Here is a 24,989-nt window from a genome sequence, read left to right on the forward strand (position 1 = left end):
CCAGGACTGGTCATTTGCAAGGCATGGCCCCATCGAGGTTTGAGAAATCATGTCATAAATACATATTTAGTCCCTGGTATTTCTGATATGAGCCCAATCTCCCGTTAGCCTTGTTGTATCTCCAAGTTCAATGATGCTCCTGTAATATCGATGTTGTTTCCCATGAGATAAAGAGTTTTGTTGATTTTGTCTCCTTTTCTTCGTGACCTTAGCTGATTGATCAGGTCAACTGTAAGGCACATCTGGAAAATAGGCAAGCTTATAGATTTAATTTGGTAAAGACAAACTAGGTACTGCTATCCAATATCAAGGAATGAGTTGTGAAAGAAGACTTCTACGTTGATTGGTTAGTCCCGAGATCGCCCAGTCTCCAAGCATGATTCCGAGGCGAGCGGGAGTTATTGGTGATGTCAGGCCCCACTCCAGCTAAGGTCAGCCCGCCGCGTCCACTGCCGTGCCACTTTCAAACATCATCAGCACAAGACGAGGCTTTCTTTTGTTCCCTCATTCATTCCTAGAACCGACTTTACTTTCGCAATACATCGCCAATAAAATGCAATAGAACCCGTTCTTATCGAAGCCGCTTTCACCTTTACAACCACCGTTCTACCCGATCGGCACGCGACCCGAGCTTGCTATTCAACCATGCCGTCAGAAACCCAAGATGCACCCGGCATAGCCGCTCTGCCTCCAACGAAACCGGCCGATGCACCCCGACGATGCTTCATCTGCTTGACCGACGAAGATCCCTCAGATCCCCCGGGATCATGGGTCGACCCCTGCGGATGCACCCTCGAAGCCCACCAGGACTGCATGCTTTCATGGGTAACGGATTGTGAACGCTCCAACAAACCTCTCCAATGTCCAGTATGCAAGGATCGTATTCAGCTGGAAGGACTGTGGGATCCTATCGTTGTTATGACGGATGCCGTCGCAAACAAGTTCACTCGCGCGAGCCCTTTCATGTTGCTCTCGTCAGTTACACTCGGAGTGCAGTTCAGTCTCCAGATGTATGGCGCATTCGCTATGTGGGCTTTCTCAGGCCGCGAGGCTCTAGTCGACTATGTCCTTGGTCACGAGATCTGGGTTCATGGAGAGGCATCCCGGATTTTGATGTCTGGGGGTGAAAGACTAGGCAATGCACTGGTTTTAACCAACGTGGGACCGGCTCTGCTGGTCGGACAGCTTATGCCATGGTTTGGCAACAAGATCTTTCTCTCCACAGCTTCACTGGTAAGTTGAGAGTTCTAGCAAGTATTGGAAACTACTAACAAATCAAAAGTATGGCGTTTATCAAGTCATGCATGACGATACTTTCTTGACTTGGCCTCCATCACCCCAACTCGCGATGGCAGTGTTTCCGTACGTGCGGTCTGCCTACCTTAACCTCTGGCGCGAATTTGTCTTCCCTTATGAAGTCAACCTCAATCGACAGATCATGGGGCTCCCCCCAGTCGAACCCCGACGAGATCAGCCTCCTGCCAACGAGCGACAACCCGAACAGCGGAACGGAGAGGGCGGTGTTGTGGGTTTTCTCAATGGGCTCATTGAAGCTCTCGAAGGCGATGACATCGATGAGGATGGCCAGGATGATGATGGCGCCGGTGGTCAAGACGCGGATGGTGAGCAGGGCGGAGGAGTTGTTATCGAACTGGTCATAGAGGAGGTTGATCGAGATGACCAAGAAGGCTTTGATGTTGGGCCAGCAGGACAAAACGAAATGGCTCCACAGGGACCAGTCGACGATGTACCTGCGCCGCGTCCGACGGGTGAGGAGGCTCAAGGGGCAGCAGATGAGCCTCGCAACCCAGCCCGTGTTCCTGAAGAACCAGCCCAGGGTGCAGATGCCGTCCCAGCTGTTGTGCCCGATGCAGGAAATGGAGATCAAGCTGCTCGACAAAACCAGCACGAAGCCCCCCAAGCGCCGCCCGCCCGCCGACCGGGTCTAGGAACGATTCTATCCGGAGTATCTAATGCCATAGTAAGCGCACTTATCCTTCCTGGTGTGTCGTTTGCCATGGGTGAGGTTTTACGCCTAGCCCTACCTAAACAATGGACTGCTGCATCTTCCTTTCCACGGGGAAGCACTATGCGTCCAGGACTGCTCCAGCAACAATGGGGGCGAAGTCTCGTCGGCGGGTGTCTCTACGTTGTACTCAAAGATTTTCTTAGACTGTATACCAAGTACCGCAAGGTAGCTGCTATAGGTAATAGGAAGGTCAAGAATGTTGACAGAGCCCGACGACGAGCTGGAAAATGAGAAGCTCGAGATGGGTAATGCCCGCTCTGGAGAGAGGGGGGATGGACGCTGTCATAATGATTGCATTAAACGGCGTTATGGATTTGTATAGCCAGGCCAGGGCTTTTGCTTCGGGAGTGAAGGGGCATTGCTATAGCGAGATACTACAGAGATACACCAGAATAAACAAACCATTCAACTCCTGAAGCTACGGATGCATTTAGATTCACAGGAAGTTTATATCTTGATGGTATGTTCATTGGCCAGTATCGATACGACGAATGACAAACCTCAAGTGAAACTAAGGTACCTTATGCCACCGGAAATGCTCTTCCAGTGGGCATTAAAAGCCAAAGTATAGGTAATCATTTGGTTCAGGTACGAATATCATGGATCTTTGGCACACTTTTACTTATATCCATCGCTAAGATTGACTGTCGGGGTGTCGTTCCCCCGCAGCTACAGCACAGATTCGGCTGCTCCCAGGCCCATGCCCCACGTGGAACCTTCCAGCCCAAACTCCACGACGCCTCAACCGCGGGGCCCTTTTTTTGCCTGCCCTGCACTTCTGAGATCTACGTTGACCTCCCTCTCGTCTTGTCTCACCGAATCATATCCTCTTCTTGTTACAATTGGATCTTTCTGTTAGACTTGTACCTTCTGCCTCCCTTCTATTTATTTCCCCCCTTCCTTCTAAACCTGTCCTCCAGGTTCTCTCCATTCGCTATGGTCAGCTCAATCCCCCGCAGTAGCAACCACGGCTGCGCTGCATACTCGTCATGACTCTTGACATGTGGCTAATACTCTCCTGCAGGCGTCTACTCACAACTCCAAGCAGCGCCTGGCGCTCGCTATCTGCGATTTCCTCTCCGCTTCGACAAATGACGGCACTCTCACCGCCGACGACAAGGACTCCATCGATGTGGCTATCAACTGTATCGCCGAATCCTTCAAGGTCGATCCCTCCGATACCTCCGCTGTCCAAGCCGCCATCGGATCTCAGAACCTCCTCCAGATCTACTCTGTATTCGAGAAGGCCCGCGCCGACAAGCCCGCCGCTGCTGCTCCTACACCCGCACCCGTCGAGCTCACCGACGAGCAGAAGAAGGAGGCCGAGGCCCTGAAGTCAAAGGGAAATGCTGCCATGGCCCAGAAGGACTACCGTGCTGCCATCGACTTCTACACCCAGGCTCTGGCTATCAACGCCAGCAACGCTGTCTACCTCTCCAACCGTGCCGCTGCCCACTCGGCCAACAAGGACCACGCTTCCGCCCGCTCTGACGCCGAGGCTGCCGTAGCCATCGACCCCGCTTATACTAAGGCCTGGTCCCGACTTGGTCTTGCTCGCTTCGCCCTCGGCGACGCTCGTGGTGCTATGGAGGCATACGACCGTGGTATCCAGCATGAGGGTAACGGTGGCTCTGACGCTATGAAGAAGGGCTACGAGACGGCCAAGCGCCGTGTTCAAGAGATGGAGGCTGAGGAGGACTCTCTTCCCCGTGCTTCTCCTAGCGCCGGCGGTGATCTCGGTGCTGGTGGCATGCCCGATCTCGGCAACCTTGCCAGCATGTTCGGCGGTGGTGGTGCCGGTGGCCAGGGCGGTGGTATGCCCGATCTTGGTAGCATCATGAGCAACCCAATGTTCGCCAACATGGCCCAGAAGCTCATGAGCAACCCTGACCTTATGAACAACCTCATGAGCAACCCCCGTCTACGCGAGATGGCCGACCGCTACTCAACTGGTGGTGGTATGCCTGACCTGAACAGCCTCATGTCCGACCCTCAGATCGGAGAGATGTAAGTTACCTATTTGGCCCACGTCACTTTCGTAGTCACTGACTCAATCTTTAGGGCCCGAAACATGATGGGCGGTGGTGGCAACCCTTTCGGAGGCGCTGGTGGTCCCGGTGCTGGTGCCGGCGGTGCCAACGGACAAGGCGGTTCGCAACAGTAGAGATGGAATTGTGCAAATAGGGCATCTTTTTTATATACCATGGTTGCTAGGTGATACCTGAGGGTGACGATTCATTGAAGAACATGAAAACGAAGCCGTGCGCATGCTCCTCTTTTTGTTTAGCTTCTACAATAGAAACAGTAGCTATTATTATGTTGTCCATTTCGGATATGATACCGATGTGATGCACTCACTAAAAGTTGTCTATGGAACTCCCTTATTCGTCCGAACTATTACTCTTCTTCCCCTATTGCCACTTATCTAAGCCTTCCTGCGTTCCCATTTGATGTAGGCAGGTTGGGCTGGTCTCGAGAAGAGAGAAGTGAAGTCGGTTGCTGGAACACCAGGCTTGCCATCAAGAGTCGACAGTCTGAAGTTACGCACCAACGTCGCGACGATAACTCCTAAGTTGACATAAGCATACTTCTCTCCGATACATCGATGCCGGCCCGCACCAAAGGGTAAATATGGGCTTTTTGTTCCTTTAGAGACAGCACCGTAGCCGTAGTCAATGACTTCGTCCGTCACGGCCTCCTCCTGGGGCTTATTATCCCACCGATGAGGATTCCATCTTTGGGCATCTGGGAAGTGTTCTTCACTCAACGCTGTAACAGTTGGTGAAGCGAGGATAACCTTGTCGGTGGTGATGGTGTAAGGTGAGCCAGGTGCTTGCATGGGTCTCTTGACCTTTCGCAGAATAGAGTGGATAGAAGAATGAACTCGGAGTGTTTCTTTGACGACATTCTGGAGAAGTGGAAGCTTGTCGAGGTCGGAGTACTGCAGGGGTGAGAGAGCGCCGCCAGCACTCAAGTTGATGACTTGCTCTTGGTAGAGTTCCTCAGCGATTTCAGGGGATGAAGCCAGATGCAGTACGATCCATGAACTAGCAGATGATGAAGAGTGTTGTCCGGCCATGAGAAGAGTGATCATCATGTGTGCGATCTCCTTGTCAGGAATGGGCTGCCCGTTCTTGTAGGCACAACTCATCAAGTTGGCGATCATATCGGTTCCTTTTTCCAAGTCTCCTCCGCCTCTTCTTCGTTCATTGATAATGCCCATATAGATCTCTCTCATCTTTGAATGAGCAGCGTCTCGACGTCGGTTGTGAGGCAGAGGTAGCCAGGGGAACAGGAAGTTGACCGGAGTAAAGCCTAGATCGAGGTCATGATACAGAGCTGCAAACTCAGCGGTAAGCTTCCGTCGAACTTCTTCACCTTGCAGAGAACGGGCAGCAGTGAAGATGGTGATCTCAGCCATTGCTTTGGATACATCAACTGTGCCAGACTTTCCAGAGAATGAAGGTACTGCTTGGATGTACTCTAAAACCTCTCGTTCGATCAACTGAACATGAGACTCAAGAGCCTTTTGGGTAAGACCAAACTTGACAAACTTTTTTTGCTCCATGAGCTTTGAGTTTGGACAATCGTATACGACATCGCTGCCAAAGACAGGCGTTGTCAATGGACCGTAGATTTCTTCGGCGTTGGCATCTTGAATTCGACTGTTGAGAACAAAGTCATTGCCATCAACACCAAGACAGGCAACGATCTTTCGACCGAAGAGGACAAAGGTGAAGACATCGCCGTGCTAAGGAAGAAGTCAGCGCCAGGATTAAATCATGAGAAAGAAGTGGGTTTGACCTTTTCTCGGCACTTCACAAAGAAGCCATAAGGATCGAGTCCATAAGCAACAGCATTACCGAAGAACGGAAGCCAGTGGAACACTAATGGAGGCTCGTTGGCATTTCGAGGGAGTTTCTGGTATAATACATTGAGAGTGATGATAGCGAGGCAGGAAGCAAAGGCCCATAGAGGGTAGTAGAGGAGTGAAAACATTTAGACAGTGAAGAGACGGCTGTGGTTTGTTGGATGATTTGTGAAGTTGAGGGAATCTGGGAATTTATGTGGACAGAAGAGAGCCATATTTCTTCGAGGAAATCAATACCACCAGCTCCATTGTGATCGCTATCTCCCAGCCCGGACTGGCTTCGATTATGCCATTAATGCGAGCCAAGCTTCGCCGCAGGTCAAAGCCTTGGAGTGCTCCCTCGGTTATCACATCCTGATACTCAGAAGGATTCGCGGTCTCAGTCTCAACCAATGGCTCTTCTCCGATCGTAAGCCTGAACAATCACTGGAGTGGGTTTTTCCTATGTTCTTGGAGTTGACATCTCTCGTTCTCACCGCAAAGAAAGGTTATAGTGATGCCGAATACGTTGGATGGTTGTCGCATTCGTATTCGTACTTGACCTTCTGAACGATTTGAAGCAACTCTACGTCACATTTTATGCCGAGGAATATTCGATTTATAGAGAGATTCCAATCGACCTGTAGAATCATAGTCTCTTCGATAATAATAGTTTCTTGTGTCCTTTGTGTCTTTGCGTTGTCGAAGCTGGGTTGGTTGGCCCCTGATAAAGGGATGCGTCGTGGCAACCCTTTTCCCTATAGTGTCTAGCAACTACAATGCTCAGCACATACGACCATAGCTATCAGACAACTCGGGATCCCGTCCGCTCTCCGTTCGATAAACTGATAAGTGCTGAATTAGTAGTTGGGTCGGTGACGACCAGCGAATCCTCGGTGTTGTATGTTTTTCTTTTTGCTACTCGACACTCTATGATTGTTCTGTGCTATATCTAACAACATATGGCTGTCTAAAAACATATGACTGATAAACATCACATCCTTCATCGCTTCTTGAACGGTGTGTCTCGTCGGTAGTGCCATGAAGTGGAATCGCCATAGACTCTTTCATACCCAAACACTCCCTCAACCAAATTCAAAATTGCAGCAGCAGATATGTTGTAGATAGGTCCATATCTGTTCTCACAATGCAGGGTGAGCTTGTCACACTCGAGTCCAAAGCCAGAGGCGGCGTGGTTGAGTGTTATCTCCACCGCAGGAGGCTAGGATATGTTAGATATGTCCTTATCAAAATGCTATAGACGGAAGAGATACTGACCTTATCTGTACGATTGACGTTTGTCTTTGTCCATCTTTTCAGGTACTCGGCCATTACTTCCAGAGTCTGGCTGTGGCTGCATTCAATTTCAATCTTCTGGCTCCTGCTTGATAACGAGGTGTACACGAAGAGGTGATAGGGAGCTTGCTGAAAAAGTGCACCAGGCTTCGGCATGGTGTTGGGGTCTGGGAGATAATCAACAGCTGGCGCTTTGTTGCCTGTTTGTGGAGATTTAGCAGGCTCTTCTTCTCGATCTTCTGCTCCAACATCTGCCCATTCATCACCCGTGGTGGAGTGTATGGGCAACGTCTTGGACGGTCGGTTTTCTTCGAAGCATTCAAGAAGCTGTTCCTTGAAGAGACCGAAATACTGAACTGCCTGGTGAGTTAGGCCTTTTGGTATGTACAGAATAAACCCAAGTTGTGCATTAGACCACTTGGTTGATGGTCGTTGATTCTCTGACACCTGAGATATACCATGTCAGCTCCGAACCCGCATCAACTACAGGTAACATACCTCAACCGTCAAATTCAGCCTCGAAGTCAGTTCTCTGACTTTCGTAAGGAGAGTGTCCGTCCAGGCTTCATGAGATTCATCATCAAGCAACTCGGTGAGTGCTTCAAACCAAACATGAATGAAGGATGTCACTGAAGAAACCAGCTCGCCCTTGTCTTCCCAAAAGCTCTCCAGCTCGGACACAAGAACTTGCCATTGAGGTTCACAGCGAACTTCAAGACCGAGCACGTCTTTCAGCTTTTTCATAGACTCCTGAGCATGGCATTCGGGCTTTTCCCAATTATCGCGGATCGAGACTTTGGCCTTCAGTGGGCTGATAGTTACGCGAATCAGTAAACCAGCCAATGAGAGACAAAGGCGGCGGAGGTCAACTTACAGAGACATGATTGATGCTACAGTTTGTGATGGAGGGTTGGATCTTGAGCTGAGAAAGATTCGCGATGAAGCGAGAGATAGTGAACTCATATCTGCATTATTATTTACCCGCCATCGGGTTTAGTGAACCCCTGAAGTTGATACTCCTCTTTCTGCCAAGTGGAATGCGGGTTCACGCTGGGTCGGGGTATCACACGCTAAGCAGCGCTATGTTTTCAGCTGGGCGTTTTGGCGTTGTAAGGCAGATTAAAACCAACCATCACCGCAATTTCTCTCCCACAATCCTCTCTAAAGCCTTCCAATAGGGCTTAGGCAGCTACACGCAGGGTCCTCAATCTAGGCAGCTACAGGCATGGGGAAAACGCCATGTGGCTATGGGTAACTTGGTCGACTGCTGCGAAATGCATGTTTGCCCTTGACTCCAGCACGTGCTATTGGCCACAGGCTGGATTGAAGCCTTGTCATGGCAATGGTTGGCGTTGTCAAGTGTTACACGCTTGCAGCTTGACTATTGTATACGCAGTTTAGCTTCAGATAATAACGGCACGTCAGTTGCCGGTTGAGACTCTGAGGCTAGGCTGATATGGCAGGTCGTCAGGGGTTCAGGTGCCAAAAACAAGCATAAAAGCCAGTCTCGCATCGCAAGACTAAGATCCTGAGGACCAACAAGTCTCTAAACCAGTCTATCAACTCACAACCAAGATCTCCTTCTTCTATCATCATGTCTCGACTTCCCCCTGCTGAGAAATTGCCCCTTGCTGTTCGCAAAAATAGTAGGTATTTCCCATAGACCAGTCACGACGATATCACTAACAAGGCTCCAGTCCGAGACAGCTGGGAGAACACCAAGTCGGACCACGAAAAGAAGCTCTCAGAGATTCTTGGTCAGCCATGGACCATCGACATTGATCCCAAAGCCCTCTACCCTTATGCCGAAGAGGGTTCCTGGGGCCACACCTCCTTAGGCGATCTCATTGTCAGGTTTGTTTCCCTTTTAAGCCGTCCGCCCTGGTCGTTAGCAGCAAGAAGCATGTCATTGTGTAACGAGTGGACATTTTTAACAACTTGCTAATTGTTATCTCTTCTGTTCAGCTATGTTGAGGGCGTTGAAGATCAGTTGAAGTACTTCATTGAACGAAATGGAGATGGGGCTAAGGATGAGATCAATGAGATCTGCTCCGGCCATGTCCTGGCCATGGACTTTGATGAGAAGAACACTGTCTCTTACTGTGGAACCAAAGTTGGTTCCGAGGGTGAACTCATCATCCTCTTCACTAAGGGCTACTTGGGTACCAACACAAGCTATGCTGCTGACAGCAACAACATCACCAAAGCCTTGAACGAGGCTCCTTCCACTGTTCGACCCATGAGCTTTGTTGCCAGGGCCTCTATCAGGGAGGACTATGACCCCAATGTTCAGCAGATTCAGGAGAAGCTGAACAAGATCCTCGGTCAAGATATTACCATCGTTCCTAACTTTGAAGCCAACTTCGAAAAGCTCAAGGGCAAGGCTAGTGCTGATAGCGGTTGGGAGCAAAACTTTGGAAGGTCTCATTTCTCCTATCTTGAAGGCTTGGTCTCTCAGCTTGAGTATGACAAGTTCGGCGAGGATGATATGCTTCAGGAGGGACTCCTCGAGGCCATGGACAAGCATGCTGTTCATGTCCGCGTTGTAGACAAAACCAAGAGGTCCTACAACGAGACCGTGATTGAAGACGGTATTCTTTACCTTCAGGTAAGAAGTTTTACATGTCTCTTACGAAATGGGTGGGAACTAACATGGATTACAGACTTCCCCTTCAGACTTTGGCGTTAACGTTCATCAAATTTCAAGTGATCTTATCAATATCCTATAGAATATAGAGGCCTCTATAGCTTACACTAGACGAAGAGATGTCTATCAAAGGAATTGATGCATAATTCCCTGGCTAGTTGTGATTATTCCAGCGTGCTGAAGCTTGGTAAATCTAAGTATAGTAGGTAGACGGAGCCATAGAGTGACGAAGTGATTAGTGATGATGTATAATGCACAGTAGGGGGAGAAGCCCTTCTTGTTGCTGCCTGTGTCTAGTTAATGGCAAGAAATGCCAGTGAGGACTCTGGCCTTTTTCAGGTAGCCCTGCCAGACTTATTACTGGTCACATAATGCTTGAGGCGATTCTTGGCGAGCATGCACTTCGTGGGCACCTGAAGCAGAGTCATCGGCCAAGGCAAAAAGATTGAGTCATCCTCATCAGACAACAAAAGGTCAGGACCGAGCGTGGATCGAACACGCGACCTAGGGATCTGCAATCCCTCGCTCTACCGCTGAGCTATCGATCCCTGACTTATTTCTGATTCTGACGATGTTGGTCGTGCATATATGTCTTAGATGCAGACGTGGCGTTGAGGCACAAAAAAGGACCCGACGCCAAATCGTGTGGTCGCCGGGTCGGCAAAAGAGAGGACCGAGCGTGGTTCGAACACGCGGCCTAGGGATCTGCAATCCCTCGCTCTACCACTGAGCTATCGATCCTGTTCTTGTTAAGAGACGTTACAACTTTAGTATATACCCATACGTAATGCGAAAATTTTTCATCGAGGCTTCAGGGTAAGAGAAGTATTTTACCCTCCAAAGCTGATCTGGCAAGGGTTTATTTGGTGTTGGTAATTACAGTTCTTAAGCTTGTGAAGGATGAATGATGATGAAAAGTCAAGGTTGGAATTGGGCTTGGGCTGTGTTTATACAGAGCTATTGTGTCATCACATCCGTAATTGCGTGCCGGGGTTCCCGTGATAATCGTGGATCGTGTCATTGTGTTGACTCGCGACGGCTTCTCACAGGACGATTGCCACAGCCGATAGCACACGGCCAATTATCATGAGTTTTCGTCAGCTTCAACAGCAAGCCCCCGCAAAAACTTTCACTGGAAATACAGACTCAATTACCATAAAAGCTTACATAAAGTAACAAACAATCACCAGCAGGCAAATTGTTAATATGGGATCCCAATCAGTTGAAGGTTCACAGTACAAGTATTTTGTGAATGTACTCTAAATGCTTAGAACAGTAACCACATGCAAGGTTTCTTACGATATGCCTCATCGACTTAGTGGCAAGAGTGAAATAGCCGAGGAAATACAGGCTCTTCATCGAAACGATTTTTTTCTTTATCTAATTGACTGGTGCATAGCCATAACCTACTGGCGTCTCAGACTTCTCGTACTTGACCCCGAACCTGCAAAGTCTGCCAGCCAATAGTCTGAACTTCAAAGCGCTGCAGACGCACAGAGATATCACCAACAGCGCTTTGACATGGAAGCGACCCTTCAATATTAAATATATTACTCGAATCTCCAGCTGCGCCTACTTATTGACCGCGCCTCGTTGCTTCATAACATTACATTCCTACTTGTACCATCACGAGGTAAACTGCCGCTTATTAGTCAATATTGCGAAGCGAAGTGCATTCGATTTCCAGGGAGATATGAACTCATCCCAAAGCTCGGATTTCGAGGGGCAGTTTTCTGAGACCCTCTCTCCCTCCTATCGCGGTGACGAAAGTGAAGTGTCGATCTCTCTTTGGCGAAATTAGACTCCAGCTCCGAGCCAACTTGGCGGATCCGAGGAGATGACAGGGTGAAACATGAGATGATCCCACTGTATAATAAGTTCTGTCTCATTGATGAATATTGGGAGCACCTTGTAATATCACACGTCCATGACGTCGAAGCCGTGATTTGGTAGCATCGTCCCGAGGATAGCTGAACTCGAGTCCATCACAACCCTGTCAATGTCAAATGACCAGCGAGACAACTCGACTCGTCCAAAAGGAGTCCAACTGTCCAAGAAAGTTCAAGAGGCGCACTCTGGAGGGGGCAAGTGACAGACTTCGAAACATGAATAGTCAAAGCCGTTGTCCTCAACTAGTTGGCACACGATGAAGTTTGTGAACCAGCACAGATTTATCAGGTCTAGATCGCGAATGGGGCTTAAAGGGACGATGCCATCCAACATCCTCATTGGCTAGTATTCTTTTGAAGCTCTGGTGTTACCCGTAACTGGCAACATGTGTGTTAGTGGCAGCAAACAGCCCCTGGAACTCGCGTCCAAGTGGCTGAGCTAGGGTATTCAGTATTCATCCAGGCCGGACGCTTCAAAAGCCGTTGCATGACGATATCACAAGCTCTCGAGAAGGAGAAAGAAAAAGGACAAACAACCCCTGGAGGAAGCCGGAACAAACCCCCTTGACCTGCCGAGGCAGAAAGGGAGTGCATTGCCTGATATGCCGTGTCTTGACTCAAATGGGCGACTTGATTCAAAGGGTCGTGCCCTTGGCGGAATAGTGCAGGCGATCTTAGGAGCAAACGGGTTAGAGGGAGCTGATCTAAGCGTTGATCTATGACTGCCGAACGGTTTCAGAGGACTCTGAAACAAGCACAAACAAACTACGAATGCTCAGAATTCTCTGTTGGATGTAAATATTCTCGTATTCTGTTCGTAAGCTGACTGAGATGGTGAAAAGAGAGTACTTTGTCGGAAGTTTACAGCGCCACATTCTGATTGTACCATGTCGCCGTTGGGACGGCATTTCCACTTTTCGATCCGCCAAAGGATGCAATTTCTGGGGGCGAATATTACTGCAGGGGTTCAGCAAGGGTCCAAGTATTGGGGGTGAGGACTCGATAATGCCTCCTCAGCAGGACTATTCGATAATATTTGAGCAAATATTATCGATAAAGGGCTTCAACTATAGCGATAGTCGAGGGACCTTTCATGCACACCAGACTAGAAGCAATTCTGACTCGAGCAGCTCCTCTCTTCCTTTCTTCTCATCATCTTGGCGTCCCCGCTCGAGGCTTTGATTCGTCTGTGCGTCGGCACGAATGAAACCGAAACAAACGGTTCTGAAACAAGTCTGACTGACGTGTGAAGTGTCTGTCTCTCGAACAAAGTCTCTCTCTCTCTCTGTCTTCTGTGAATTCATCCAGTCTCGTCTAGACCGAGGGCTCGAAGAAGAATACGAGGACAAACACGCCGTTCAGATGGCACAAGGAACGCTGTACTCTACCCGTTCTAAGTCTTGTCGTTTCAAGAGCAAACACAATAGCTTCAGCATCTCACGGCTCGTGTGACGTCAGGCTCAGACTTTGACAAGAGACGCCCCTGTTGATCATTGCGGAGCCCATCCAATGGCTTGGCCCTCTTCTCACGATGTCGGTGCTTTTGTATTGTGATGTGCCGTCTTGACCAGACTCTGAGCTAGTGATGTGCATTCGATATCCCCTTCTGTAAAAACATGCTCCATAATAGTCTATAGTGCCTCTCCCTGATCGTCCTATCTGTCTCTCTCCATCCTTTTCCTTCAGCCCTTTCCCCATACTATCTGCCCGATATTTTGTGCATTCCCTTCATTTTTTATTAAATATTCACCCTTCTCCCCATTCTTCGGTATTTCTTCCTTTGTTCCAATTTTACACAGAGGAGCAAACATTTATCAACACTCGTTTCAGTTGTGAAACCAGAGGAAAGCTGTGCTCCCTCGCCTTACACTTGCAAGACTGTGCTGTGCTGTATTGTACACTCGACGCTTGACTCCATCAAGACACAAACAATACTTGGACTCTCTTTCATCTTTACTACTTCTACTTATTCCAGCGCACTCTTTGTCTTTCCATCGATCATCATCATCATCGCCTGCATTACACCCTCATTAATTCACTTGTCGCGCATCTCAACATCGAGACAACCATCACCTACCTACGACACCTTCATTTCCCGTTTCCACAAACACTTCATCACGAAACGCCGATCAAATTCCTTCCGTTTTCAGAAGCATTAAACATCGATCCATCTTACAAACAACTAATCTATTTGATCATCCCCAAACATCCCATCTGTACGAGGCAGATACTCAATCTTGCCGCTGAAACGATCTCCCCGAGGGTAGTTTCACTAAAACATAACGCATAAATCTTCCCTGCCCACGATCGAGCTTCAATTCGTCGTTCGAGACCAAATCCTTCAGTGTTTTGGTCCCGTCAGCCTGGTTGTCAGCCCCCTAGCGCGTTTCAACTGAGTTGCCAGTTTATTGATCGAATGATATCAATGCTTCGTGCTTGAGCCAAGCCACAGTCATTCAATCATATAATTGAACGTATACTCTCAGTACCTCTATCGTCGAAGCATTTCTTTTCCGAAAAACTACAACTCTTACTGTTGAACATAAGACAACAAACTTCTTCCACAATGACTGGACAATCTACAAGACGATGGCTCCAGCTGTCTTTCCTTCTCATGGCTGGTTCCGCCTCCGCAGGATCCCTTAAGCTGTCAGACTTTGAGTCTATCAGTGACAAGTCATTCCCAGAGACCTGTGTTCAGGCCTACGATACACCACTCTCCCAATGCACCCCCAAAGACTTCACCGACGGCAAGGCATGCAGTGCTGCTTGTAAGGACTCAGTTCAGCAAGCCCAGGGCTTCATCCAAGCATCATGTGGTGACGTCTCAGCCAGCTCTGAATCACTTCTAAGCCGCAGTCAAAAGGGCAATCTTGTCGCGGTTCTCTGTCGAGATGTTGATGAGCCTCAATCGGAACCCGAGTCTGCACCTCAGACTCAGCCTCAGACTCAACCCAAACGGGAGCCCGAGCCTGAGAAAACCCAACCCCTAGCTACAGCAACGACTTCTGCTTCTTCTACCAAGGTCTTGAAGAATATCTTAATTGAGACTGGCCACACTACTCGAGACGACAAGTCGGACGATAGTCTAGATGGACCACCCCTGTCTTCAGTGGACGAAGACCTTGCCACCAAGAGCACAGTTCTTGCAATCGACACAGACCAGCCAACTGGCTCTCTTCCCATGCCTGCTCCCCCTAGCATGATGACCTCTGTGACAAAGCCGAGTGCTGCTAGCCAAACAGCGGCGTCTGCCAGCGAGGAACCGACTCCTACGCCCACAACGGCTGGCGGTTCTGTTCATACCCCTAGCTTTGGGTTCATGTGTGCGTCTTTGGCCATGTCTGCTATTATGTACATGGTCGTCAACTAGAGAGTTGGCTGGTAATTCATTTCAATTCTGAGGGGTGTAGGATCACTGTACTTATTTGACCGAGGGAGTTGGTGAATTTCTGTATCAACTTGAGATACAAGTCAACGGAAGTGAGAGAAGCTCACGTAGTTATGCATTTAGATAGCCGGAAAATAACAGAATACCCTTCGAGATCGAATTTGTTAATACTGGCCTTAGGTGCATGTAATTTGAGTGTATGTGATATGTGGTGCCGAGTGTTTCGCCTTCAAGCCTATCGCATAACTGCTCATTGTGATCGAGTAACATATTCGCGTGGCGCTCAGCGAGTTCGTGATCGCAAAACTCTGTAACACGAAAGATATAATACTCGATTGCGATAAAAATGAAGCTATCGTCAAATCATGTTCTTGTGCATTTGCACCACCTGGTGTGTTTTTACCTCTTGGCGACTTCACGTGTGAGCTTGGCCCTTGGCGCCGAGTGACTGGCGAGCCTGGGGTGCATCTATGGGCTTCTTGGCTGCACCAAAATCCAGGGACCTCCAGATCTCCAAGAGATCTCCAAGGCTTATAAAATGCAAGGTCAATTGACGTTTTCTTCAACTTTGGTGCTCTCTTCACAACGTGCAAGACGTTGTGTGCGTGAGACACGATGCCCTCACAAGTCGTACAGGAGGTTCGCAGATCTCTTTTTAGAATGAGCGGTGTATTGACCTTGCGGTTATTACTGTGGAGTTAAGAAACCCAGATTCGAGGTGAAAAGAGCTTGAAGCTTTGCTGGAAACAGGGTAGCGTGTTCTCTATCGTCCTCACTGACGTCAACAAACCAAGGCGATTGTCAATGGGCTCAATTTGATCTTGCAGATTCACAGTGAGATTCGATGGAGTCTTACCTGAGCGATTCTGCATGTAGAAGTTGAAGGGCCTGGGCCAAATGCTCCTGATCTAGACCCCCGAGAGGCCCAGCTAGACCGTTTCCAACGCCGCGTTTATCAACCATTGGCAGCTCGGGCGTTTCGTGACAAATAATAAGCATAAAATCGACCTCGCAGCTCGACAGGGAAATAAGGTTGTCTGCGGTTATGGCCGCAGGAGCGGTAAAAAATTAACCTTGATTTGACAGACCCTCAAACCATGTGCCAAAGACAACAAGCCTAAGCTGGCAACTGGGGTTCACACGAATTTTAGTGGAACAGATGCACAAATCAAGAGAGGAAACAAGAGCCGGGTCGTTTCTCCTTCGGTCGCCCTTTGCAGCGAGAGAAGCGCCTTGGATGGGCACGTTTTCGTGGGGATCTGATGCAGCTCGACGTTAATGTTCATCAGTATGATGATCATGTTGCGGATCAGTCTATCACTCGAGACGATGAACAAATGACTCGAGATGATAAAACCGAGGTTAGCGCTGCAAAAGTCGTCATCGAGGGAATGCTATAGTGCCAAGAAATACAGATATTGGCTGGAGGGTCTTCAGGTGGTCATATCCATTGCCCGCAATCTTGTTCTTTTGTGTTCATTTTTCTTCAGAGTGAGAATGTCAATTCCCGTTGGAGACCGAAGGACATGGTTCTATCTCGCACGGAACTGCCGGGGTCACCGTACCAGTACATGCGAACGCTGCTCTTATCGTCTCGGGCAGGCAGCTGGAGGCTATTCAAGCAATCAACGGCTAGCGGCATATCTCGTTTATTGGCACCATATCATGATATGATACGGCCTGGTTGCTTTTGTGAGACTATCGATTAGGCGTCGTTAGGCTTCGGATGCCATTCTCATCGAAATTTGATACAAGACGAATGTGTATAGGTGTGGGTGAGCATACAGGCACAGAATAGCGTATTAGAGAAAGATGTTGAGGCGAGAAGTGGAACCAGACCGTTGTGATTGAAATAAAGTCATGGCGTTGAACAAGGGAGATGCATGGAGGACAGGACAAGCTGACGAGTAAGACAGGGCTTATTGAGATGTAATCTAGACCGTTATCGTGAGACTGTACCGTACAGAGTATTTGAGTCTCGATTCAAAGGGTCAAACATAGGTTGAGCCTCTATGAGGACAACCTGGGGCTTGTTTTACAACATCAGTCTCGAAATGATATTGAATAGAACAGCACGATAGACCTCTCGAGCCTTGGTATATTGCCGTCTTGTCCGGCTTGGGTGTCGCGAAGATTCTGGATAAAAGCAGCGGCGCATCAAATGGCCCCGCGAGCCCCCACTGAGAGGCTCTTGGCGGTACTTGATCCGACTGGGGCCCCCTGTTCCTTGACCTTGACCTTGTGGTTCGCTCACTGGCTGTGTGTGCTGCGTCGTGAGATGGATGGATGGCTGCTGGTGGTGACGATCCCCTCGTCGTCGATGAACTTCGATTTTTGCGCTAGAAGACACCCCCTCCGGAGACACAAATCTCCAGCCGATGAGGTTAAAAAAACCTCCAGTGAAGGCCGTTGGAGCATTTGAACTTCTACCGTCATTCTTCGTGGCTGTATTCTGTTGAGAATACCTTATCTGCTCTCCAGATTAACATCGATAAGTCTCATCACGCCTAGACCTTTGTGGCGCCGAGTGGCGTTCCATCCCGGCTTTACAGGCATTGTTGCCCTGTGACGACACTGTTCAAGGCCTGTGCCATTTTTGAGCCCGGCGCCGATTGACGGGGATCAAACGGTTCGTTCTTGCGTGTTGATCTCGGGCGGCCGTTGAGAAATTCTTTTTCTTCCTTCCCTACAACAACAATTGACATTAGGCCAACTGTTTCTGTTGACGGCCTTCCCCTCTCGTCGCTCTTTTACTACCTACCTACCTACTCCTCTCGTGGGCGTTGCACTTCTCTCGCATACGAGTTGCCAACAACAATTGATCGCGGCGTCGCCGCCCGATTTCCTCCCCATTGCGATAACGTTGCTTTGATCGCTTCCGAGATTGCGACACTACAAGTATCGAGCGCCGTCAAGGCCAATCGAACGACCGAACCTCTTGTATCTTTATTCCTATAGCCCAACATGGCGTGGAGTCACCTTGACATCACCAAGCCGCACTTGGTGTACATTATCCTCGGCGGCTTCACTTCCCTTTTCATGCTCTGCTCGTCCTTTATCAAGGAGCGCATGTACATTGGTGAAGCCACAGTCGCTACCCTTTGTGGCGTAATCTTCGGTCCTCATGCAGCCAATTTGATTAATCCCCAGGAATGGGGTTCGACCGATATCGTTACCGTCGAGTTCTCCCGAATTGTTCTTGTTGTCCAATGTTTCGCCGTCGGTGTCGAATTGCCCAAGTTCTACATGGAGCGCCATTGGAAATCTGTTGTCTTTCTTTTGGTCCCAGTAATGACGTTCGGCTGGCTTATTGTCAGTTTGTTCATCTTCTGGATGATCCCTGCATTGGATTGGCTCGATAGTCTTGTTGTGGCTGCGTGTGTTACTGCTACTGATCCTGTCCTGGCATCGTCTGTGGTAGGAAAGGGCAAGTTTGCAAAGCGAGTCCCTAAGCATCTTCGAGATTTGCTGTCCGCCGAGTCTGGATGTAACGACGGAATGGCATTCCCCTTCATTTATCTATCTTTGTACCTTATTCAGTACAAGCGAGATGCACAGGATGTGAGCTTCCATTTCGTTGTGTATGTTCTTCTCTACGAGTGCATCTTCGGCGCCATCTATGGTTTTGCCATTGGTTACATCGCTCGCCATGGTATCAAGTTCGCTGAGAAGCGCGACCTCATCGATCGAGAAAGTTTCCTCGTTTTCTACTTCGTTGTTGCGTTGTGGTGTGCCGGCTCTGGTAGTATCCTGGGCATGGACGATTTGCTTGTCGGTTTCGCAGCAGGAGTTGGTTTCTCCAACGACGGTTGGTTCGGCGAGAAGACTGAAGAGTCTCATGTTTCCAACGTTATCGATCTTTTGCTTAACTTGACTTACTTCGTCTACTTTGGAACCATCATCCCGTGGTCGCAATTCAACGACGGTCGATTTGGCATGATGGCCTGGCGTCTTGTGGTCATCGCCATTTTTGTCCTTTTCTTTCGCCGGATCCCTATCATGCTGGCCCTCAAACCGTTTATACCAGACGTCAAAACATGGCGTGAAGCATTGTTCGCTGGTCATTTCGGCCCAATCGGCGTGGGCGCGATCTTCGTTGCGATCTTGGCACGAGCTGAATTGGAGCATGACGAGCCGGTACCTTTGGCGGAGATGCCGCCCGAGAATACTGAACATTATGAGCTCATATATCTCGTGTGGCCGATAGTGTGCTTCATGGTTGTCACATCAATTCTTGTCCATGGCTCCTCAATTGCCGTCTTTACCCTTGGAAAGCGTATCAACACCTTGAGTTTGACCATGTCTTACACAGCTGCGCCCGAAGATGGACCTTCTTGGATGAACCGACTACCCCGAATCTCTTCTCAATCCAGATCTCAAGCCAGATCCTTCTCTGAGGCATCCATCGACGAAGAGAAGGGACCTCAGCTCCCTCCCGATGCACTGGTTCCTCCCAATGGGCCTTACAGTCATCTTTTACGCAGACAGCGAGACCAAGGTGGCAGCCGCTCATCATCGGTTGTGTCGCGAAAGCGCAAGTATAAGAACTGGGAAGACAATGGCCCCGGAGGACCCATCGCTCAGTCTGCTATCTTCCCCCAGCGACAATCGTCTACGCCTTTATCCCCTACTGAACAGTCCGAGCAAGAGGAGTCACCTTCGCAAGGCAACACTGAATCAACTCTGGCGGGCGATGATAGCTCCAAGGAGAAGGATACCGACAAGATTGAGAAGGTAGAAGATAGCCCCATCGGTAGCAGCGGCCAGAAGACACCCCCCAAGCCTGTGAACGTATTCGAGGAGGGGCACGATTTGATATTTGAGAACAAGGACGGAGACGTTCTTGATGTCGAACCTGCTCCCGATTCTCACAGACAAGACGAAGACCACGTGCCCATCACAGCCGTTAAGCCTGGCCACGACAAGCTATGGACTATCTCTGGTTTTAGGAAGAGGGTGGGTGAAGTCTACAATACTGAAATCGAGAAGCGTAAGGAAAAGGGCCAAGATCGACGACACGAACCTGCCAGAGCCTACCAATTTGGAAACACGGTACGTGCATCCCTAGAATTGCAACAAAGGATTGAACTAACAAGGTACAGATTATTGTCGAAGACGAGGACGGTGAAGTCGTTAAAACTTATGAACTGCCCACCACCAAGGGTGAGAACTCAGAAGCCGGTCCCAGCACCACACCCGCCGAGAAGGCAGCAGCCAAACCTGGATGGACCAATTTTGGAGGCGTTTTTGGAGGCAGCAGCTCCAATGAACAGACTAGGAAGAAGTCTATTGCGGAGAACCAAGCAGCCGATGACAAGGCCATTCGATTCACGATTGGCGGTGTTGGTCAACGCATGACTAAGGAGGACTTCATCCGCGAAGTACAGAAGCTGGATTCACGAACAAGAAAGGAGGTTGTAGAGCAATCATCTGCCTCGCAAGCTGTCAAGAAGGTTGCCAAACAGGACCTGCCACCCGAAACTGCAGTCAAGGCAGCCAAGGCTGCTGAGCATCACTCTAGCGGAAAGGCGAAGGCAACGGAGGCCCCAGCTGCGTCTCCCTCCCGGCATGCAGGCCCTTCGAGCCCATCCAAGCCATCCGAGGAGCAAGGTGAGACAGCTGTTGAGCGCAAACGCCGTCTCGCCGTTCTATCAGCTCAAGGGGACGATGAGCGTGAGGAAGAGACTGGCGAGACACCAGCGGAAAGGAGGAGGAGAGAGGCTGCTCTGGGTGTAGGCAACGCAGGTGATGACAGTGATGACGACGAGGGCACCGAGAGAGTGCCACCAAGCCGACGAGGTATCACGTTTGCTGATTCGACACGGCCCAGCAGGGGAAGAGCTCCGAGGTAGTGGATGATTCCATTTAGAGCGGGTTTATTTGCATTTTCTTCTTCGCATAGATAATGATATCCAGTATGATTCTACTGATGATAAGGAGGTGTTAATTGCATGGTGCATCACATAGCGCATTATATAGGAATCATGTCATATTCTAAACTAGATACATGAAATCACCGTTTGCCCATGTCTTCTATTGAGCCTGATTCCTCTCCAATGTCCTCCTTATTCACCATTCCGTTACGTTAAGAAGTTTGTAATTGTAACAAGAAAGGAGTCTCATTAGGCATCACGTGCAGTATCACGTGAATGGGATGATAGCTACAGGGGTTTCAGCTCTCCCGGTCAGCTCGACTGGATCTTTAGGCTTTACTCAACACTCCATGTAATTGACTGACGGCGTTAAAAATGTACTTGCTGGAATTCCTTTCTCCGTAACATATACTAGAACTTTTACGCTCGCCCTCAACCCTCTGCCTGACCTGTGAGGCTCAATGGACTCCAGTGATGGCCAGCAAGACTCGCCCCTCTCCATAAGCGCCAACGTTGCGGGCATGCTGACCTTTGTCGTCGCCATTGCTGCAGCATTCTATGCTCGTCTGACATTCCTTCGAAATAGCGACGATGAGTATTTCCGTGTCAAAACATCTTTGTCGTGGTACAAAACTGAATCTACTTGGCTGGCGGATCTCGTAGCAGCCATAAATGCCCAGCATGAAGGTTTCCATACACAGCAACCCGAATATCAGATGTACAACTTTGTTATGGAAGATCTATTGAATCTGGAGCAGCGTCTTCTCGATATTGTCGCTGAGACGGAGGCTAAGGCGAGTGTTGGTGACCAAGGGCAGTCGTGGACACTCATGCCGAGGAATTGGAATGGGCGTACAACAGTGGCCATGGCATGGCTGCCAGTGAGGACGAAAGCGTTGGAGCTAGTGAGACAGCGAGAAGGTCTGACTGCGAGAGTGCAATTCATGCAAATGAGCATGATCTCATCTCGATTACGAGATCTGGAATCCAGGACGAAATGGCGAGAAATGAAGATGGATGAGAGCTCGCGCAAACTCGAGTCGTTAGTTGAGAGCCAGAGGGATAGGATCCATCGATTAGAAGACCTGGTGAGCCGGTTGACACATCGTGATCGATCTGGCCTATCGAGGGCCGGGACCTTGACAGATCTCGCAGTCAAGAGCAACGAGTCAAACGAGTCGGCTGAGGTTGGCGGTCCCGCCACAACGTCTGAGTTGGGAGATGCAATTAAGCCCAACAAGTCAATAGCAGAATAGACTTGATTGTTTATCGGAAACCGTATCCATTCTTGTAGGCATATGCAACGGCAATGCATAAACTCGGAAACGCCCAAAGAATGTCCATCTCGACGACGGCCCATACCCACAAGCAGCCTAAAGGAGGAGCTTGTTTCATGACTGCTATGTATCCGTAGTTGTTGCTGATGTGGATGAGGTAGCAGCCGCCTACGGTGCTCGCGACAAAGAATATGGCCTGACGAACAGTCTCTTGGTATTGTTGCGGAACAAGCGGAAAGAATGACTTATGGGAGTAATGTGGATGCAAGACGTAAAAGAGGCCGATGAACACTAAAGAAACATCATGTAAGTAGACAGATTGGTACAGATCGCAGACATCTTACAAAGCCAGGCTGTGAAAGTCCTTTGGACGATAGCAAACCAATCAACTTCCATTGCATATTGTCGCTGTACTAGGACATCGAATGTGAAATGCACGGTTGCAATGACTCCAGTCCATAGTATTGTCTCAAAGATGCGTTCTGTTCGAGGGGACAAGAGGGGACCTTCGCCGTTGAGCTCGCGTTGTCTTCGATCAGCTTCTGCAAATAGATCACGCCCCTTTGCGAAATCGACAAGTGTTTCCTTAGTGGGACCAGATCGATCTGGCTGCTCAAGTTTAATATCCTTGACAGACTTTTCCTTTCGTTGACGGGCCATGGTCGGCAGTTGATGGTGGTTGTGTCGTAAGATGAAGCTCTTGGGCAACTTTGAGTAAAGTTCAAAGTTGAGGTTCACCTGAGGTTAACGTCAACGTCAACAGGTTGCCCCAATGGGCCTAGCGCATGACGCCGGAATGGAAGCTTCGGGCCCTGCCGTGCTCAACGCCACTACCCAACCCTCTGTAAATTGAGGGGCTAGAGGGGCTTCCTGAGCAGGCTGAGCTTGAGCTTCAGCTAAGTTAACTAATGCATCGGGACAGTCTAGTGAGGCGGTGAACCGTTAGGCTCAGGTCTATGGGGGGTTGCCTTAGCGATTGGCATCTACGGCCTCGTGAGCTCCTGCCCCTCCACGACCAAGTTTCATTTGTTATTTCTCGCGTCTCGTGCCACTTTTGTCTCAGCCATCACAACTCGTTTATGACCCGGGTCACGACCAGCTTCCGATAGGAGCCAAGTCTTTACTCTCAACGACTCAATTGACCTTGGTGTAGCTTCTAGTGCCTGCTCACAGCTCATATAGACCTTGCGCTGCTGTAACGATCATCGTCCACATCCATCCGATACCCAATAGCCGAAGCCGCAGTTCTCTAGCGATCCTGTCGCAAAAGTAACCATAGCACCGTATTCGAAGCGGCCCCCGATATGAACGTTCTTCACATCTTCGCCGGCCTCGCCGTTGTGGTGCCAGGCATCTACATGTTCACAGCCAGCACTGCCCAATCGCCCATCAAGAACAAGCGAGTTTGTCTCCTGATTGCGCATCCCGACGACGAAGCCATGTTCTTCTCCCCGACCGTCCTCGCCCTCACGCGACCCGAGAACGGAAATCACGTCAAGATTCTATGCCTAAGCACTGGTATGAGCCGACTGAGGCGACCCGTGCTTTGCAGTCGCATCGTGATGCGACTACACAAATTGGTTGAAAGCAGTTTTGGCTGATGGTGACTTTGGCGTGTTATAGGAGATGCCGACGGATTAGGAGAAGTTCGCAAGAAGGAGCTGGTCAAGAGCGGCCTGACGCTGGGACTGCAGAGCGAGGACGATGTTTTTGTGGTCGACAACCCGTATGTTGAATACCTGTGATCACTATCACTGGCACTTGTGGCCCAAAAGACTGACTGATACCTCACTTACAGCACCGATTTTCCCGACTCCATGACGAGAATGTGGGACAAGAACCTGATCGCTCGTCTGCTGGGAAGCACGTTTGCGCCCAAATTTGGTCAGGAGCGTAAGAACAATATGAAGCCCACTGCCAACATTGACATCCTCATTACATTTGACAGCAATGGCGTGTCTTCTCATCCCAACCATATCTCTCTCTACCTGGGTGCCAGATCCTTCATCCAGGCCCTTACCACCGCGTCCGAGTGGCCGAGCCCCGTCGATCTATATACCCTTTCCACCGTAGGCATCGTGCGCAAGTACTCCGCCTTTATGGACTTTGTTCCCACGCTACTCTCATCCATTGGTGTCAAGGATCAGGATAAGGAGCGACCCGAAAGTCTGGTATTCATGAACCAGCTCGTTGGTCGTGGTGCCTATGGCACTGCTTGGAGCGCCATGACGCAAGCGCACAGAAGCCAGATGGTCTGGTTCCGCTATGGCTGGATCACTCTCAGCCGGTATATGGTCATCAATGATCTACGTCTTGAAAAGATTAAGCCACAGTAACGAAAACGGAAAGTAAAGCAAAGGAACCGCATGGCACGGGGAGTTTGGAACGTATTTTACATATTCGCTATTTGTCTGTACGACCTTGACGTACGATTTACTTTTGTATCTTACTTACATGTAAACTTGAATATACGAGAACAAGGCAGGATGTCTAGAATGCACAACGCTCAATGGTTGGGGTCTGGTGGTGCAAGCATGAAACATTGAAATGATATTATGCATTACGAATACCATGACCTGGTGGTTCTAGGGTTCCGTCTACCTAAACGCCTTGAAGAAAACATGATTTCTTGGGGGAGTTCTTATCTCATCAGGTTGCCTTGATTGGCTTTTTCTGCATAACTTGTTTGAACACTTGCAGTGCAGTCTTAGGTTCTATTCTTCTGTCAGCCGGTAAT

At 49.4% G+C, this 24,989-nt stretch overlaps 9 protein-coding genes and 2 non-coding genes across 11 annotated transcripts; 6 read left to right on the forward strand and 5 right to left on the reverse strand.

Moving 5' to 3' along the window:
* Positions 1–645: 645 nt before the first annotated feature.
* On the forward strand, positions 646–4,193 carry J7337_011545 (uncharacterized protein; the record flags this gene model as incomplete). Its single annotated transcript, XM_044829084.1, has 4 exons — positions 646–1,233; positions 1,283–2,194; positions 3,054–4,036; positions 4,091–4,193. 4 exons carry the CDS (start codon positions 646–648, stop codon positions 4,191–4,193), a joined length of 2,586 nt encoding a protein of 861 aa, XP_044675759.1.
* Positions 4,194–4,454: 261 nt separating this feature from the next.
* On the reverse strand, positions 4,455–6,028 carry CYP51A (Sterol 14-alpha demethylase; the record flags this gene model as incomplete). Its single annotated transcript, XM_044829085.1, has 2 exons — positions 4,455–5,780; positions 5,834–6,028. 2 exons carry the CDS (start codon positions 6,026–6,028, stop codon positions 4,455–4,457), a joined length of 1,521 nt encoding a protein of 506 aa, XP_044675760.1.
* An 854-nt stretch (positions 6,029–6,882) lies between these two features.
* J7337_011547 (uncharacterized protein) lies at positions 6,883–8,057 on the reverse strand (the record flags this gene model as incomplete). Its single annotated transcript, XM_044829086.1, has 4 exons — positions 6,883–7,101; positions 7,158–7,622; positions 7,674–7,986; positions 8,050–8,057. The coding sequence occupies 4 exons, from the start codon at positions 8,055–8,057 to the stop codon at positions 6,883–6,885; spliced, it is 1,005 nt and encodes a 334-aa protein (XP_044675761.1).
* A 712-nt stretch (positions 8,058–8,769) lies between these two features.
* Positions 8,770–9,904, forward strand: J7337_011548 (uncharacterized protein; the record flags this gene model as incomplete). The annotated part of the gene is made up of 4 exons (XM_044829087.1): positions 8,770–8,821; positions 8,873–9,029; positions 9,141–9,783; positions 9,839–9,904. The coding sequence occupies 4 exons, from the start codon at positions 8,770–8,772 to the stop codon at positions 9,902–9,904; spliced, it is 918 nt and encodes a 305-aa protein (XP_044675762.1).
* A 394-nt stretch (positions 9,905–10,298) lies between these two features.
* On the reverse strand, positions 10,299–10,370 carry J7337_011549. Its single transcript has one exon. It is a non-coding gene; the product is annotated as a tRNA-Cys (tRNA).
* Positions 10,371–10,491: 121 nt separating this feature from the next.
* On the reverse strand, positions 10,492–10,563 carry J7337_011550. The gene has a single exon. It is a non-coding gene; the product is annotated as a tRNA-Cys (tRNA).
* Positions 10,564–14,277: 3,714 nt separating this feature from the next.
* Positions 14,278–15,084, forward strand: J7337_011551 (uncharacterized protein; the record flags this gene model as incomplete). Its single annotated transcript, XM_044829088.1, has 1 exon — positions 14,278–15,084. One exon carries the CDS (start codon positions 14,278–14,280, stop codon positions 15,082–15,084), a length of 807 nt encoding a protein of 268 aa, XP_044675763.1.
* A 2,982-nt stretch (positions 15,085–18,066) lies between these two features.
* J7337_011552 (uncharacterized protein) lies at positions 18,067–20,954 on the forward strand (the record flags this gene model as incomplete). Its single annotated transcript, XM_044829089.1, has 2 exons — positions 18,067–20,154; positions 20,205–20,954. The coding sequence occupies 2 exons, from the start codon at positions 18,067–18,069 to the stop codon at positions 20,952–20,954; spliced, it is 2,838 nt and encodes a 945-aa protein (XP_044675764.1).
* Positions 20,955–21,350: 396 nt separating this feature from the next.
* On the forward strand, positions 21,351–22,231 carry J7337_011553 (uncharacterized protein; the record flags this gene model as incomplete). The annotated part of the gene is made up of 2 exons (XM_044829090.1): positions 21,351–21,376; positions 21,448–22,231. The coding sequence occupies 2 exons, from the start codon at positions 21,351–21,353 to the stop codon at positions 22,229–22,231; spliced, it is 810 nt and encodes a 269-aa protein (XP_044675765.1).
* A 10-nt stretch (positions 22,232–22,241) lies between these two features.
* On the reverse strand, positions 22,242–22,912 carry J7337_011554 (uncharacterized protein; the record flags this gene model as incomplete). The annotated part of the gene is made up of 2 exons (XM_044829091.1): positions 22,242–22,543; positions 22,597–22,912. The coding sequence occupies 2 exons, from the start codon at positions 22,910–22,912 to the stop codon at positions 22,242–22,244; spliced, it is 618 nt and encodes a 205-aa protein (XP_044675766.1).
* Positions 22,913–23,556: 644 nt separating this feature from the next.
* J7337_011555 (uncharacterized protein) lies at positions 23,557–24,588 on the forward strand (the record flags this gene model as incomplete). The annotated part of the gene is made up of 3 exons (XM_044829092.1): positions 23,557–23,770; positions 23,876–23,978; positions 24,051–24,588. 3 exons carry the CDS (start codon positions 23,557–23,559, stop codon positions 24,586–24,588), a joined length of 855 nt encoding a protein of 284 aa, XP_044675767.1.
* Positions 24,589–24,989: the final 401 nt, after the last annotated feature.

Source organism: Fusarium musae, chromosome 9 (genome assembly GCF_019915245.1).
Source record: "Fusarium musae strain F31 chromosome 9, whole genome shotgun sequence".
In the NCBI taxonomy this organism is placed as follows: domain Eukaryota; kingdom Fungi; phylum Ascomycota; class Sordariomycetes; order Hypocreales; family Nectriaceae; genus Fusarium; species Fusarium musae.